The 16,425-nt window shown below is 35.2% G+C and overlaps 1 protein-coding gene across 1 annotated transcript in view; it reads right to left on the bottom strand.

Annotated features, from left to right (window-relative positions):
* Window positions 1–4,150: 4,150 nt before the first annotated feature.
* The window catches only part of Abca13 (ATP binding cassette subfamily A member 13), a 402,123-nt gene continuing 389,848 nt past the window's right edge, over window positions 4,151–16,425 (bottom strand). The window contains exons 60-62 of the mRNA XM_042684933.1: window positions 6,790–6,895; window positions 5,219–5,356; window positions 4,151–4,581 (exon numbers count right to left, since the gene is read on the bottom strand). Coding sequence (XP_042540867.1) covers window positions 4,486–4,581; window positions 5,219–5,356; window positions 6,790–6,895 — 340 coding nt within the window. The 3' untranslated portion in view covers window positions 4,151–4,485. The remainder of the gene's footprint in view (window positions 4,582–5,218; window positions 5,357–6,789; window positions 6,896–16,425) is intronic.

The raw sequence follows: 16,425 nt of genomic DNA, 5'->3' as shown, positions 1-16,425 counted from the left end.
TAAAATGCACATTGAGGTCAATGAGTCTCTTGTTACTTAAAGAGGAATTTTAAAAGGAAAAGTATGCGGGGTACATGCATGAGAAGGTGAAATGTATCTTCATTTGATGCCAAACAAGTTAATAATTAAGGAAGACTTTTCTGACTTCCTTCAGCCTTTTGAAACCCTGCCCAGTGGGAAACATTTATCCATTAACAATCTCAACAGGAATGATCAGTGAGAGAAAATGACAATACTATTTATTTAACAAAAAGGGAAAATTTCCATAAAATTTTCTTCTCTTTACTGCATTCAATGTAACAATAATATGTATGAATATGTGACATCTGTTCTATAGATCTTAATGCATAACTTTATTTAAAAAAATAGCAATAGCCTCACAACCTTGATTGCCAAAAAGATAGCCATGCTGCTGTTTGTCATTACTTAATTTGCTCAACATGTTTGATAGAGTTTATTCTGTTCCCATTATGCAAATTGTACAAAACCTCTGTTTGACTTTTCTACTGTAGAGTGCCAGGCTATTTTCCTATGTTATCTGTATTTAACTATTTGGTGCTTTTTTGTTCTAGAGTTTGAATTCAAAGACCTCATACTTGGTGCTGGTGATGCTCTTCCACCAAGGCAACAATGTTCAGCCTACCTTTTTGCTAGTTAATTGGAGATGAAATATCTTAGATTTTTTTTCTGACCAGGCTAGCTTTGAACCATGATCCCCACATCTCAGCCTTCTGAGTAGCTAAGATTACAGGAATGAACCACTGCTCTATTTTGTTATTACAGAATTCTCTCTTCCTTTTAGATCCATATGAGGTGTACTGAATACTACATTGCCCAATCATTCTTACAGCTAGTTGAGTCCACATAACTATTTCTTAATAATGTGATATAAGACTATGTATGGGATTCGACTATAAGCAAAGCTCTTTATATAACTGTGATCTCTCTTTTTCTCTGTCTCTTTAAGAATTCTGATAAAGCTCTAAGAGCCACTGCAATGTAGGAGAAGTTCTAAAGATAGGAGATTTATGCTGTAGATAAAGCACTACATCAGCTTCCTCCAAAGTAACAGACAAACATCCATTGTTCATTAAATAGTGCTGGTTTGCTTTGATGCTCTCTAATTTCAAATGCTGTTTTTCTCTGTTCATCACTAATGAAGGTCCACCCAGATAATAACTCTCTTACTATATCTTTTGCCACACTCCCAGAGAGAGTGGATCATGCTGTGGCCCACACCAGGGAGCACTCATTGCTTATGATTGCTCCTCATCATCCCTGACTGTTTATGTGCTGCTCATAGACCAAGATCTCTCATTTCACCAGCCCCATGTTAATAGCACCCACTAATTTCCTATGTATACAGAGTAATACAATAAATATAACTCAAAGAATATTGTGCATGGTTGTGTTTGGGTGTATTTCTCTGTGTTTGTATGAAGGGCTTGAAATGATCAAAGTTGGTAAATTCAATTTTGTAGCAAAGGCTACACATGGTCAAGTCAGCTTGAAACTTTGTGTGTGCATGTGCATGTTTGTGTGCATGCATGTGTGCGCTTGTATGCATGTGTGTGTTTGTGCATGCGTGTGCTTGTATGCATGTGTGTGTTTGTGCATGTGTGTATGTGTGTGTGTTTGTGTGTATGCCAATACCGGGGCCTGAACTCAGGGACTAGGCACTGTTGCTTAGCTTTTTCACTAAAGGTTGGCACTCAACCATTTGAGCCATACCCTACTTCTATTTCTGGATTTTTAATTTTTTTTATGTTTTTCTGGTGGTTAACTGGAGGTAAGAGTCTCATGTACTTTCCTGCCTAGGCTGGCTTCATACCAAAATCCTCAAATTTCAGCCTTCTGTGTAGCTACACAATTTTCACATTTTGAGTGTCTCTGTCTTCTATTATGGTAGAAAAATCTATGATAAACGTAGTTTTCAGGATATTCTCACAACATTGACAGTGTACATATGGGAAGTGCAGTGTTTGTAGTTTTGTGTTTGGTTAGAAATGGTCATGTTGAGCTGAGTTTTCATTGGATAGCCATTAAATAAAAGATAACTACACAACTTTAAGCCTTACTATTCTTAAAATAAGGAGTCTTATTTGTTTTTTGCAACCTTGATTTTGCATAAGGGCTTTAATATACCTTTATGTTTAAGCAAAGGTAAATTATATAATAAATGATAGACCACACAAACTGTAATTAATATTCTTATTTCCATCTTATATATTCTTATTTCCATCTTATAATTTACTCTACTCAAAATGATTTCAAAAGAAGGCAGCTGGTTTAAGTCTCAGTTGAGTGACCTTCAGCTCAAAGGTCTTAAGACAACTGTTTAACTCCAAAGGCATAAAATATCTGCATGACTGATAAATGCAATGACATTTTCAACATTAGCATAAGATTTGAACTTTGTGTCCAGTCATCTGGGATGGGGGACTTTTGCATGTTGGGTTTCTTTTTCTTCCTGTTTATTTTTCAAAGGCCTACCTTGAAGCATAAACTTCAAGAATACAGCAGTTCAAAGACCAGAAAAGAGCCCCTAAGAGAAGAACATTTCAGAGCAAAACTCAATTAAATTTTACCTTTCAAACTTTAAAAGATCTGGAGTTGTTCCATTTCCTTCTTACCTAAATTAAATTGGATCCCCAAAGACAAAAATAAAGCTACAAAGAAATATATTGGCCAAAGCACAATTACATTCCATAAACCAGGTTCAATTACAGCACATCTCATTTATTCACTGTAACATAAATATATTCATGCTTCACAAATTGGTATTTATTGATTCAACAACAAAAATAGTCTGTTAGAATTCAAATTAAAGAAAAATCACCAAATCTCAAATTTTGTGCTTTAAGAAAGCATATTTCATGTGATGTAGGAAAGTCAAATACACTCAAGTCAAACTATTCATGATTAGCTTAATTCTCATCATATTTAAACATCCAATAAAATGATATTCATGAAAGATAGATTTACTAAAATATTGCTTTGCAAAAGAAATAACACAGTGAAGTGTTTTTTTCTATCACAAATTACTGGTGCTCAATGATAAGGTTCCATAGAGTCAAATTTTATAATAAAAAAGTTAATGTGATTTTTCACTGAGCTTTTAGATACATGTTGTTAAAAGAATGCTCAAAAACGTCTAACAGGAAATTGCTTTCATTTGTAGATATATTGATTTTCTACATTTCATTTAACTATACGATATGAGTTGTTAGATTAAGTTTTGGGGAGCCACATCTTTGATGACAATAATTCTGAGAGTCACATAATTTTAGAAAACTAAGAAATTTAAATTACTATGCAGTAACTACTACTCTAAAATTTAAATTACTATTCAGTAATGACATAAGCAATGTTCTGACAGTGCTTATATAATTAGAAGGTAGTCAGACATGTCTACAGGCCAGATTGTCAAACTAGAATATGCATGTTTAAACACAGATTGCCAGGCTCCAGACCCAGGACTGAGATTTACATTTGTAGCAAACTCTGAAGAAAGGCCAATGATGTTCATGATATGAGAACTACTATACTCTAAGAACCATTGGCTTAGACTAACAATAAAATAGTAGTTGTTTATCCAAATTAAGAAAGAAATCTATATCTTATTTCTTTCAATTCTCCTATTAAAAATTATGGTCTGTGAGGTCCTGGTTAAACTGTTACTAATGATGAAGAGCAACTAGTTCAAATGTCTTTAATTTTACTAATGGATCAACAAAACTAGATAGCTCTTTATACCTATTTTGAAAAGCATTTATTATTTGGAAAAAAGTGGATTTTTTTCAATCCATATATCATTCAGTTTTCCAAAAGTTTGCATTTAAATCATTAAATTTTAATTTAGAAACATAATCATATCTATTTTTTAAAAAAAAGAAGAAATAGGGCTGGGAAGGTGGTTCAGTGGTAGAGTGCTTGCCTTGCATGCATGATTAGCATGAGGCCCTGGGTTCGATTCCTCAGCACCACATATGCAGAAAAAGCTGGAAGTGGCACTGTGGCTCAAGTGGTAGAGCGCTAGCCTTGAGCTGAAGAGCTGAGGGACAGTGCTCAGGCCCAGAGTTCAGTCCCCACAACTGGCAAAAAAAAAAAAAAAAAAAGAAGAAGAAGAAATAGTCTTTGATACTGTTTCTGACCAAAAAAAAAGTAGTGTCTTAAATCCTTGGCATGACAAACTATGGATGGCCTACCCCCTTCCAGAACTCCTCTAATTGGACTCTTTATGTTTTCCTCCCAAAGAAGCTAATACTACCTGGGTTGACAAACAGAGTAAATGTATTGGAGGAACTGCCAAAGGTATGTGGGAAAGAATGACCTTTCCGTTGGCTGTTTGTTAAACAGAGTTTCAAAATAGACAATGAAGGAGAAAATATAATTTTCCTGCCGTCCAGCTCCTGAGCACTGGAGAGAATGTTTGATTCTTGAGTACCAATTGCAGTGAAAGACAAGGTAGGCTCCGTCAGTGGTTTACACAGGCAGGTGAGACAGGTGTTGGCTGTTAGCAGACAGATCAGGAGTAGACTGCACAGTTGGCTGCTGCTCACCAGCAAAATTAATAAACACCTGAAAGAAATAATGAAGATAACTGCTAACTCCCATGAACACCCAACCTTACCAGCTCAACTACAAGGGAGACATTGTCTCAGAACACTGCTCAACAAACCCCCAAAGCCAGAAATCACACATCTGTATCATCCTCTCTTTCATCATCATGAATGTGTAACTGTATTAAGGATTCACCTCTAAGACTGATTCTACTAATAAATCACCTTGAAATTCTCAATAATTGGAGCACAGTTTAAAAACAAAAGAAGTTGTGGTATGACTTTAAACTTCAGGTACTCTTAGTAAAGCAAATATTTTTAGTTTCCTCCAGAGTCAGCGATCATACAATTACTGCAAAGTCCAGTTACTACTGCAGGGACTAGATAAAAAGGTGAGGGATGAGTTAATACAACTTACTAAGTGCCCAATACAACTATGAACAATTTGAAGATACAGAGAGAGAGAAAGAGAGAGAGAGAGAAAGAGACAGAGAGAGAGAGAAAGGAGAGAGAGAGAGAGATTGTTGGAATTTTGTCAGATTAATTATAAGAAGTGGTAAACTGAAGGAGCAATACAGATTATTTAAAGAATCAGCTACATTAGATCTGATGAAGCTACCAAAATTCTACTTGCTCAATCATTCCAAGTACCATACCTGTTCCAATGTGGTCTGATTAATGGAATAATGCTTGATGTTCAGGAGAGTCTTATTGTTCTCTAGAACTTTGAATAAGTCAGCTAAACACTCCCATGTTTTGGGAACATGGTATTCCAATAAATTATGGCACTGTCCCTAGAGGCCAAAAAATAAAAGAATCATAATTTGTGACTATTAAAGTTAAACACAGTACATTTATTTAAAACATATATTAAAATACATAAGCCACATATGTAAGTACCAATGAGATGTGCAGGTTAGCTTTATGAGCTACCAATGAACACTTATTGATGAGCATTTAACCCAAAGCATAAATATGCTAAGTAGCATTCACCTGGGTTGAATTACTGTTCTGTCTCTTATGTGCTCCACCTTGCTATGAGTGTCAGGAGGTCATCTTGTAGGCCACAAGTTGCCTATAGATGTTCCACAAACAGAAAGTTATGTGCCATGATAGAGGCATCTGGAGGTACACAAACTCCACATTCAGACACATGGTTTATAGCTCAACCATTGCCCTCTCCTTTAGTAGAGCAACTGGGCAACTCTTGGCAGAATGTGTAGCCATTCTGATCCTTATTTTCCTGTATTCTCGTAGACCCAGTGATGACCATCTTACAAAACAATCTAGATGGTGCTGGAGTAGAAATGATAGGCATATTGGCACCATGTTTCTTCCATGGTAGGATTCTAACAAATGACTGACTGTGGATATAGATAAGGAATAGCTACTTATAATGAATAAGAAGGACAATTATTTAAAAGAATTACAAAAGAGTTTCCCAAACTTCTTTCGTGCCAGTACTGGGACTTGAACTCTTGTTTAACATTTTTTGCTGAAAGCTGGTACTCTGCCACTAGAGGCACAGTTCCACTTTTAGATTTCTGTTGGTTAATTGGAGATAAGAGTTGCAGTAAATTTTTGGCCCAGGGCTGGTTTTGAACCTTCATCCTCAGATCTCAGTTTCCTGAGTAGCTGGGATTAGAGGTGGGAGCTAGCAGCACCAGGCTGAGCTTCTCAAACATGAATGTGCATAAGGACAACTTATTTGCCTTAGTAGAATGCAGAGTGACATTCAGTAGGTCAGAACCTGAGACTGCATATCTGAAAGATCCAAGATGATGAAGATGTTGTTGGTCCAGGGGCAAACTTTGGCTATATTAAATTAGAAGAGAATCAAGTTTAAGCACAGGATTCTTCTTGTGAAACAATGTGGAAATGATCAAGCTTATAAACCTTACAGAAAATGTATTGAAGAAATACCCTTTCGAAATCTTCCAAACCAAGCAAAAGGACCTATGCAATGGAACTGTGAACATTGGGTAGAAAGGTTACTGTGCAGTCACAGTCTACTGGGCAGGCCTGGAAGGGTCCACACAGGCTTTCACCTCCACAGTGGTCAAGAACACCAGCCACCCTAGCTATTCATGGGAGGGAAACTGTTCAATGTATAGCAATGAAGCAATTAGAGAACAATTTATACAGTTGAGAATAAAAACAAAGCCAAGTGCATGTACAAGATGTTGCCATCTAAAATTAAAGAGACGATGCAGGATATTATTTCTACCTTAAACTGGATTCCTGGAAAATGGAGCTTTAAATGGTCAGAAATAGTATCAGGTTGATCTGCTTCCTTTGAGAGCCAAATTTTGACTGTGTAACCATCACCAAACCTGAGAATTACATAGAATAAAATATAGTTAGCCAGGCACTGGAGGCTCACACCTGTAATTCTACCTACTCAGGAGGCTGAGATCTGAGGATCACAGTTCAAAGCCAGCCCGGGCAGGAAAGGCGGTGAGACTCTTATGTCCAATTAATGAACAGAAAGATTATGCATGAAAAACAGATTGCATTGTTCTATGTTTTAAAAGCTTTGTAAAGCTAAGGATGTGGTTGGAATTTACTTAGGAATGTTCTCCTGGAAAAATATTTTCCAAAATGAAACTTAATTCATTTTCTTTTTTTTTGTTTTTTATTGTTAAAATGCTGTACAGAGGGGTTAGAGTGACATGAGCAAGATAATGAGTACATTTGTTATCCAGCATTGATGCCACCTCCTTTGTTTTCCCCCTATCATCCCTTCCCTCCTACCTCCACAACGACTCCCCCCCCACCGAAGTTGTAAAGTTCATTTTCAACATAGTGTTTTGTACATCTCATTGTTACAATGGGTCAATCTGTATCCTTATTTAAGCATTTTGTTTTTTCCCTTCCTCTCCCCAAATTGGAGAAGTGTATATACAAGATGCAAGACACCGACATCAAATACAGTGAAAATGGGGGTTTTACCATAGGGGAGGAGCATACAAAGCAACAAAAAAATCACGTTACGTTATAAATACGTTACAAACAATAGCAAGAAAGAAAAAAAAATATTTGTGTGTCTATCTTGGGTTTCATTTCACTTAACATCATCTTATATGGTCATATGTACATGGCTTTTGGCCTTTTCTGCTTGTCCTACACATGTACTTATTATTGCAAATAAGGAAAACCATGGGACCTGTGTTTCTTTGGGCCTGGCTTACTTCAATTAATATAATTTTTTCCAAGTCGTTCCATTTCCTAACAAATGGGTATTGAGTAGTAAAAGTTACAGGTCCTGAGTTCAAAAACGAACTTTACAACTTCGGCGGAGGGGGGGGGGGGGGGTTGGGCGCGGATGGGAAGGGATGGGAAGGGGAAACAAAGGAGGAGGCAACAATGCTTGATTAGAAATGTACTCATTATCTTGCCCAAGTAATTGTAATCCCTCTGTATGGTATTTTCACAATTAAAAAAAAAAGGTCCTGAGTTTAAGCCTCTTTATTCATGCATACACATACAAACACACATACACACACACACACACACACCATATTCTGTGTCAATTTCAAGGATTTGAATAATGTATAATACATTGTTTCCAATAAACCACTCAGAAAACTAGAAGTGGTTTGGTGGCTGAAATGGTAGAGCACTAGCCTTGAGCTAAAGGGCTGAGGGACAGCACCCAGGCCCAGAGATCAAGCCCCATGATCTCAAAAAAAGAAAAAAGAAAAAGAAAAAAAAATATACTTTACTTACATTAGGCTAGTATATATGTGTGTATATATATATATATATGTGTGTATATATATATATATATATATATATACACACACACTAGTATATGTGTTATATATGTATATATAATATATGTACATATACTATATATACATATACATATACTATATATATATATATATATATATATATATATATATATATATATATATATATTACAGGCCTTGAAGCAATAATGTGTCCCAGGGCTCTGGCCTGGCTCTAAAAACCTAACTCAGCACTTTGCTCTCATAATTTTTATTTTCACTTCCCTCGTTAATTGACCAGGTGCTAGTTTTTGGATTCTCTGATTTTGTTTTAAATCAGTGTCTGTTTAAATCAGTGTCTGTGTCGATATAAATGGGTATATATGTTATATATGTATTTATATCCTTAAATATGTTATACATGTGTATATATAACATATATATGTATATAACACATATATACAACATGTTATATATGTATATATAACATGTTATATATACAACATGTTATATATACATATATACATATAATGTTATGTATGCATATATAAAACATATGTTGTAATGTATTCATATATGAATATAGTTATATATTAATATATATTTACTTACCTTAGGTTACATATAAAAAGGCTATGTATGTAAAATTATGTTACATATATATAGCCTATGTGTTTATATATTATATTATATAAATACTTATATGTAGAGAGAGAGAGCCTAAGATAAGTAAATTCTAAGTTCATTTGCACAAAAAGGCTGAAAAGACTATATCAAATTGTTGAAAGATTTTGGATTCTCAAGTATAAAATATGGAAAAATTAATGTAAGTTAATTTTATAGTCATTGTTTCCCATTTATATTTACACAGACACTGATTTAAACAGATACTGATTTAAAACAAAATCAGAGAATCCAAAAACTAACACCTGGTCAATTAAAGAGGAAAGTGAAAATACAACTTATGAGAGCAAAGTACTGAGTTAGAGAGGTTTTCAGAGCCAGGCCAGAGCCCTGGGAAGCATTATTGCTTCAAGGCCTGTAATGATTAAAATGTGGCTAGGAGCACATGAAAGGGAATGCATAAGTAATTTAACCAGGCCCCTTAAAAACAACTCTATGTAAAAGAAATTCCCCAGTTGTATTTCAACTCAGCCTTAGTGGGCAGTCCCACCATGAAAGGCACAGCATTCATCCCAAGAGATCTATTTGTGAAAATGCAAAGGCAATGTTATTGGTCAATCTACTACTGGTGTCCAATCAACAGTGAGAGGCTATATTCAGACCCTAGCATAATCTTCCACTATCATCTCCAGGAATGAAGATTAATCTAAAAGTAAATTATTTTATTCTCTCATTCTAGATACCTAGCATGGTATTGGGCACAGAACCTAAACATTACTATTTATTGGGGGGAGCTGTTTGTTTTCACAGCAAATCTCAATAAAAATCTGATTAGTAAGAAGTAAAAATAGCCAACAAACACATGAAAAAATGTTGAACATCTCTGGCCATAGAAAAATTGCAAATCAAAACAACATTGAAATTTCCAAATCAGCCATTTAGAAGGGCCATCATCAAGAATGCAAAAAATAACAGATGTGGGCAAAAAGGAAACCTAAGATACTGTTGGTGGGAATGTAAATTCGTTCAACCTCTCTGGAAAGCAGTATGGATGTTCCTTAAAAATCTAAGCACCAATTGCAACAATGAGATGTACAAGATGCTATGTCGAAAAACGAACTTTACAACTTTGGCAGGGTGGGAGGGGGGAGCGTAGTCATGGAGATGGGAGGGCAGGGAAGGTAGGGGAAAAACAGAGGAGGAGGCAACAATGCTTGATAAGAAATGTACTCATTACCTTGCTCATGTAATTGTAACCCCTCTGTATGGTATTTTCACAATCAAAAATTTATTAAAAATAATAGTAAACACACACACACACACAACAACAACAACAACAACCCTATGATGCAATTCCATTCTTAAGCATTCATCCAAAAGATTACAAACCAAGATGTCATCAAGCCACTATGGCAACCATGTTCACTGAAGCACCATTCACTGCAGCCAAGGTATGGGATCATCCCAGATGCCTCTCAATGAATGAGTGGATCAAGAAAATATGGTATATATACATACACAATGGAATTTTACTCATTCATTAGAAAGAATACATTGGATTATTTTCAAAGAAATGGAAGTATCTGAATATTATATTAAGTGGAATAAGTTCATTCCAGAGAGAGAAAAGATATGTTTTCTCTCATATGTGAAAGCTAGAATGAGTTAATAAAATATACATATACATAAAATTCAAATATATGAACTTAAATGTGGTAGATTCAAGGGAGAACTCAAATAGGAATTCCTTAGAAAGGCTAAATCATATTTCAAAAAATAAACACAAGAAATTGATACTTGAAAGGGGTGGAGTGAAACAAGGGGAAAGGAGTAGATGAATGAAGAAATGAAGAAAGGGAGAATGAGTCAAGAATTCAATGTATATCCTACAAAATTAAGAAAAGGGATGGAAAGCATGGGTTGGGAAGGATAGGAAATAATGTTGAAAGGGATGACATTGATCAAGATGCACTGTATTCATAAACTACTTTGTTCAATCCAACTCCCTTATATAACTATTTAATACTCTCTATATATACTTCACAATGTATAGAATATGTGTATATAAATATATAAACAAAACCATGGAAGAACTTTGATAGCTTCTAGCTTGGTACCTAGCACCAATAAGTAATCAAAGAATGAATGAATAAGTGGCATGCTCAAGTCTTACCATTTTAATTTCTTACAAAGCATCAATAAACAAAGATATGTTCTACTTTAGTAACACTTGCCTACATGAGGCTTCCCATAATGCATTTGTGATTGGACTGTTGTTATGAATCTCTGTAGTGAAGGCAGAAGGATGAAGGTGGTATGGGCTAGTTTCAGTGATGCAGATCACCTTGTGAGCACCCTCAGAACAATTCATCCTGGGGAGCTGTGGTCCTGTGTCTGCCTTGCTTTCTGATGGTTTCTAAGCTACACGTGGACAAGAAATACACTAATAAGTATACATGAAAGCACAAAAGTACATCCTTGACACTGTGTTTAGCTGTCTCTGGGAATCTTTCAAAGTCAATATAGAAGTGTCCTCTCCTCTGTCTTCAGGTGTGTAGGGGCGTCAGAACCTGAGCTGCTAAGTAATAGGGTTCACCCTACTCTGTCTTTACTAAAACTTCCAGAGTAGAGGGACACGCCAGCAGTGCATGAAAGAAAAAGATAAGGTCCAAAGCATTACAGGAGTTTCCAAAATGAATAGTTCTGTTTCTGGAGCTTTGCAACCCTTCCACAGAGAGATATCAGCTCTATGGTTACAACTCTGGGTTGTGAAGTGTGGCTGTTGATGGTAAAGACATGTTCTCAATGATTCATATTACATGACATGTAACGTTTTGCTCTACAGACTCTGAGTCCCAACAACAAAGTTTGAAATCAGCTCTTTCACATACAAGACAAATGCCCCTGGAAAGTAAATGAACTCTCTCTTCTCAGTTCCCTCATCTAGAAAATGAAATTACAACAGCCTGATAAGGCTGATAGAAGACAGGTGAATTAATCCATGTGAATTATTTGTAACAGCTTTTGACACTGAGTAAATTAGTAAATAGTTAAATCCAGGTTCTGTGAAGTTGATTTACAATTGGATAACACTACATTTGATATGAAGAGTTAACAAGTCGTTGAGGAAAATTTAATGAGAGAACATAAAATGATTTGAAGATTAGAAGTTGTGCATATTAACAGGATACAAGTCATCAGCAGGCAGGAAAATAACTCAAATCCACTTTTACCACTATTTTGAGTCCCTATTTTATGAATGTACTTTAAAAATTTTGTATTTAAAATGAAATACTAGCTATTCAGGGGGCAGAGATCTGAAGATTATGGTTAGAAGCCAACCTGGGTAGAAAATTCATGTCACTCCAAGCATCTTTGGTTCAAGTGGCTTTAAAAAAAAGCTAAGAGACAGCACTCGGGCCCTAAGTATAACCCCTAGTACTAGCATAAAAACATTAAAAAATTAGTCAATTAGAAAAATAAAATTATGTTCAATCCAAACAATTTTCTCAGAAATTCTGCATAAACATATATACATACTATTTAAAATTCTTTCAAAATGATGCTCCATCTGACTCTAAACACCTCCAATCCTAGTAAGAGAAACTGAAATATACAAAAAAGAATACATAGAAGAACTATATATTCTAGAAATTTCAAGAGAAAATAGTTATACATTTTTAAGGATATATCATTCTTAAAATTATATATTTTTAAAACTTCAAGAGAAAAATATTCCCCAAACAGACTGACAAATTGCTTAGGCCCTTTCTAGTTGATTCAATAAGATGTCTGGACATCCAGTTATAAGTGTATGTTTACTCAACAATTAAGAAAACTTCTGTAAAATGTAAACTTTCTCAATTAAACAAGCATCCATATTAGCTTTACTTTCTTATACATGATATATTTATAACAATTATCTAAATCTTATGAAAGATTTATTTAATCTCTGTACTAAGAATTAACAGCTTCAAAATAGTCATTTATCCAACATTTCAAAATATTCCTTTATGTTTACATCATTTGTATAGTCAGCAGTGACACAAAGATTATCTGCTCATAGGAAATATTTGACAACTTTTTGAGATGGAACCTTCTAATATTACAAATATTAAGCTTATCATAAATGACAAATGTTAAACTATAAGTATGAACAATGCATACACATAATGGAATGTCCATCTATTACAGGTATATTTAAAAAAAAACAGAGACACTTCAATTGCATAGGAAACAGAGTTGGTCAGGCAGCTAAAATAACATTTCTAAAGAATCAATTATTACTTTATCTCAGAGACCTATGAAACATTACAATCCTAGGTTTACAGATCTCCGCTTATAAAATTACTTCCCTAGGAGCCAGTGGCTCTTGCCTATAATCTTAGCTACCCAGGAGACTGAGATCAGATAATCTTGTTTGTAAGCCAGCCAGGCACACAAATTACTGAGATTCCTATGAACAATAAACCAGCAAAACTCTGGAAGTGGAGATGTGACTCAAATGGTAGAGTTCTAGCCATGCGTGAGAAAGTTAAATGAGAGCACAAGGCTTTTAGTTCAAGCCCTAGTCCAAAAAAATTAAACACACACATACACACACACACACACACAACTACCAACCCTACCTGTAAAAAATTCCCTCAACATTAAAATATACAAATTTATTATTTATGACAGCATGTTTATTCCAGCCTCAGTCACTAAAATATCTATAAAGAATTTTTAATGATGAGATGATTTGAATATTATATTAAGTACAAAATACAAAGTAGAAAGTATGGACAGTAAAATGTTATCTAGCAAATACTTGTATGAAAAGAACTTGGGAGAAATTCTAAAATGTTATCTAAGGAGAAAAATAGTCTTGTTATTGGTTTTCTCTTAATCCTCTTTTGATTTAAAAAATAAAGTAGATGGGTGGATCAAGAAAATGTGGTACAGTATATATACACAATGGAATTCTATGCTTCCATCAGAAAGAATGACAATGCTCCATTCATAAAGAAATGGAAAGACTTGGGGAAAAAATCATATTAAGTGAAATAAGCCAGATCCAAAGAAACATAAGCTCCATAGTTTTCCTCATTTATAATTAGTATATATCTAGGATAGTCTTAGCAGAGGATCAAAATAGCTCAATAGCTATGTACATATGAACATATAAAACAATCCTAATCAAAATGAACTCCAAGACATGGAAACAAAAAGGTTTTGTTGTTGCTGCTGCTGCTGTTCTTTTTAATGTACTGTGTGAAGTTACTTCTTTTTTCCTTTTGTTTTTTTCTTTTTCCTTTTCCTTTGATTTATCCCCAATGTCACTGTTTTTTATTTTGGTACCCTGTGTCTTTAAAAAAAAATTATTGTGAAAATGCCATACAGAGGGGTTACAATTACATGGGCCAAGTAATGAGTACATTTCTTATCAAGCATTGTAGCCTCCTCCTTTGTTTCCCCTTCCCATCCACCGCCCCCCTCCCCTGCCCCACACCAGCCAGGCCAAAGTTGTAAAGTTCATTTTTCAACATTACAACTTGTACATCTCATTGTTGCAATGGGTTCACCTGTATCAAAAAAATCTTGATGCTATGTCTTGTATGTATGTTTTTATCTGATTTGGGAAGGGAAAGGAAATAACCAAATGGTGAGACAAAGGACACAGTGTGAACCAAATGCAACAGTGATATGCACAAGACAGTATGTTGGAAATGAACTTCACAACTTGGGGTGGGGGGATGGGACAAAAAACGAGAGAGGGGATAACAATGTTCAACAAGAAATGTACTTACTGCCTTACTTACATAACTGTAACCCCTCAGTCAACAACACCTTTAAAATAAAATTTTTTAAAAGCATAACACTATTGGATATAGAGCGAAAAAAAATGTATGTGGTTTTTACCATTTGCATATGCAATTTAGAATGCTTGTGAGGGTTATGCATCTAAGTTATTAACATAAAAGGCCTCTGACCAACAACAAATAATAAGTTTTAGGAAATAGTGTGAGACAACTGGTCCAACATTCTTTCTGAGGAAGAAATCATAATTAAGAGAGCTTCAGTAAGTCACTAAAGTTACAGGATCAAATGGATAGATGACAGGACTTAACAATACAAAAAAACTTGATCTATGTTAATACCTATCATTTCATGAAGGCTCTCTGCACCTAAAAGACCTATTTTCTTCCTCCTTTTCCCTCTTTCTTTTTCTTTCTTTTTTTCTTTTTCTTTCTTTCTTTTCTTTCCTTCCTTCCTTCTATCCTTCCTTCATGTCCTCCCTTCTTTCTTTCTCTCTGTCTCTCTTTCTTTGTTTCTTTCTTCTCTGTTTCTGTCTTTCTTTGTGCTGGTATTGGTACTTGAACTCTGGGCCTTCCACTCTGGCTTGGCTTTAAGTTCCCTTAAGGCTGGTGCTCTACCACTTGAGCCACACTTCTACTTCTGGGTTTTTTCTGGTTGATTGTAGATAAGTCTCAAGAATCTTTCTGACTTTGGATCACAATCCACAGATTTCAGACTCTGGAGTAGCTAGGTTTACAGGTCTGAACCATGGTCACATGACAAGAGCTACTTTCATAAATGATTCCACCAGACACAAATCTAGGTTTTAGAGCTTGGTCAATGCTTCCATTAGGAAGTAAATTGCTTTATAGATGATCCCATGGAATCCAAGCCCCTTCGATGAATTTGTTCTAATACAGTGTGATAGGACTTGTTCTGAGTACTGGAGGGTTTCTCCCAGATCTCTCTGCAGGTTCTCATAGTTACCCTATTTCTCTTATAAATCTATTATTTTCATTTGCCTTTCCCCACAATTTCCACTGTTACTGAGAGCAGTCTCATGCTTTAAGGTTTCTACTCACAGCTACAAATGGGAAGAAATCAGAAGTTATCTGTTTTGTGGCTTCCTTCTTTTTTCCATGCATTTTTATTGTTATAATGTTAAAATGGTAATGTACAGAGGGGTTACAGTTACATAGGTCAGATAAAGAGTATATTCCTTGTTGAATAATGTCACCCCTTCCCTCACTCTCCCAGTTTTTCCCTCCAGTCCCTACTCACAAGTTTAGCTCATTGTCCACATAGTGCCTTGTGAGTTTGTTCATCTTTTATCCCTCCATTTCTATGCCCCACCTTACCTCCACTTCACTCTCCCAAAGACAGATAAATAAACCAGACAAAAGGCAAAGAAAACACAAACAGCAGCAAAGAAAAAACCTCTTGTTTTCATTTCCTGGAACTTAATTAATAAATATTACACTTTTGTGTTCTTCTCCTAAGAATATCCTCCTTTGGGCTCACTGTGTGTGAATACCTACAGACCTGTATAATTTATTATGTTCCAGTGTATATTTTAGTGGCTTCCTTCTTTTTTTTTATAGCTCTGAATGGCACATCCACATTAGGACCTGTGTTAGTGCAGGACCACATTAGTGCACATCTGTGAAGAGAGAGCTGAACCTTTTGGTTTTCTCAGCTTGCTTCTCCCATTGGGATCTGAGTGAGGA

The sequence above is a fragment of the Dipodomys spectabilis genome, unplaced genomic scaffold (assembly GCF_019054845.1).
Source record: "Dipodomys spectabilis isolate Male_0828 unplaced genomic scaffold, ASM1905484v1 ptg000092l, whole genome shotgun sequence".
NCBI classification, from domain to species: Eukaryota; Metazoa; Chordata; class Mammalia; order Rodentia; family Heteromyidae; genus Dipodomys; species Dipodomys spectabilis.
Note: the sequence above shows the minus strand (reverse complement) of the source record. Positions and strands in the feature narration are given on the sequence as shown.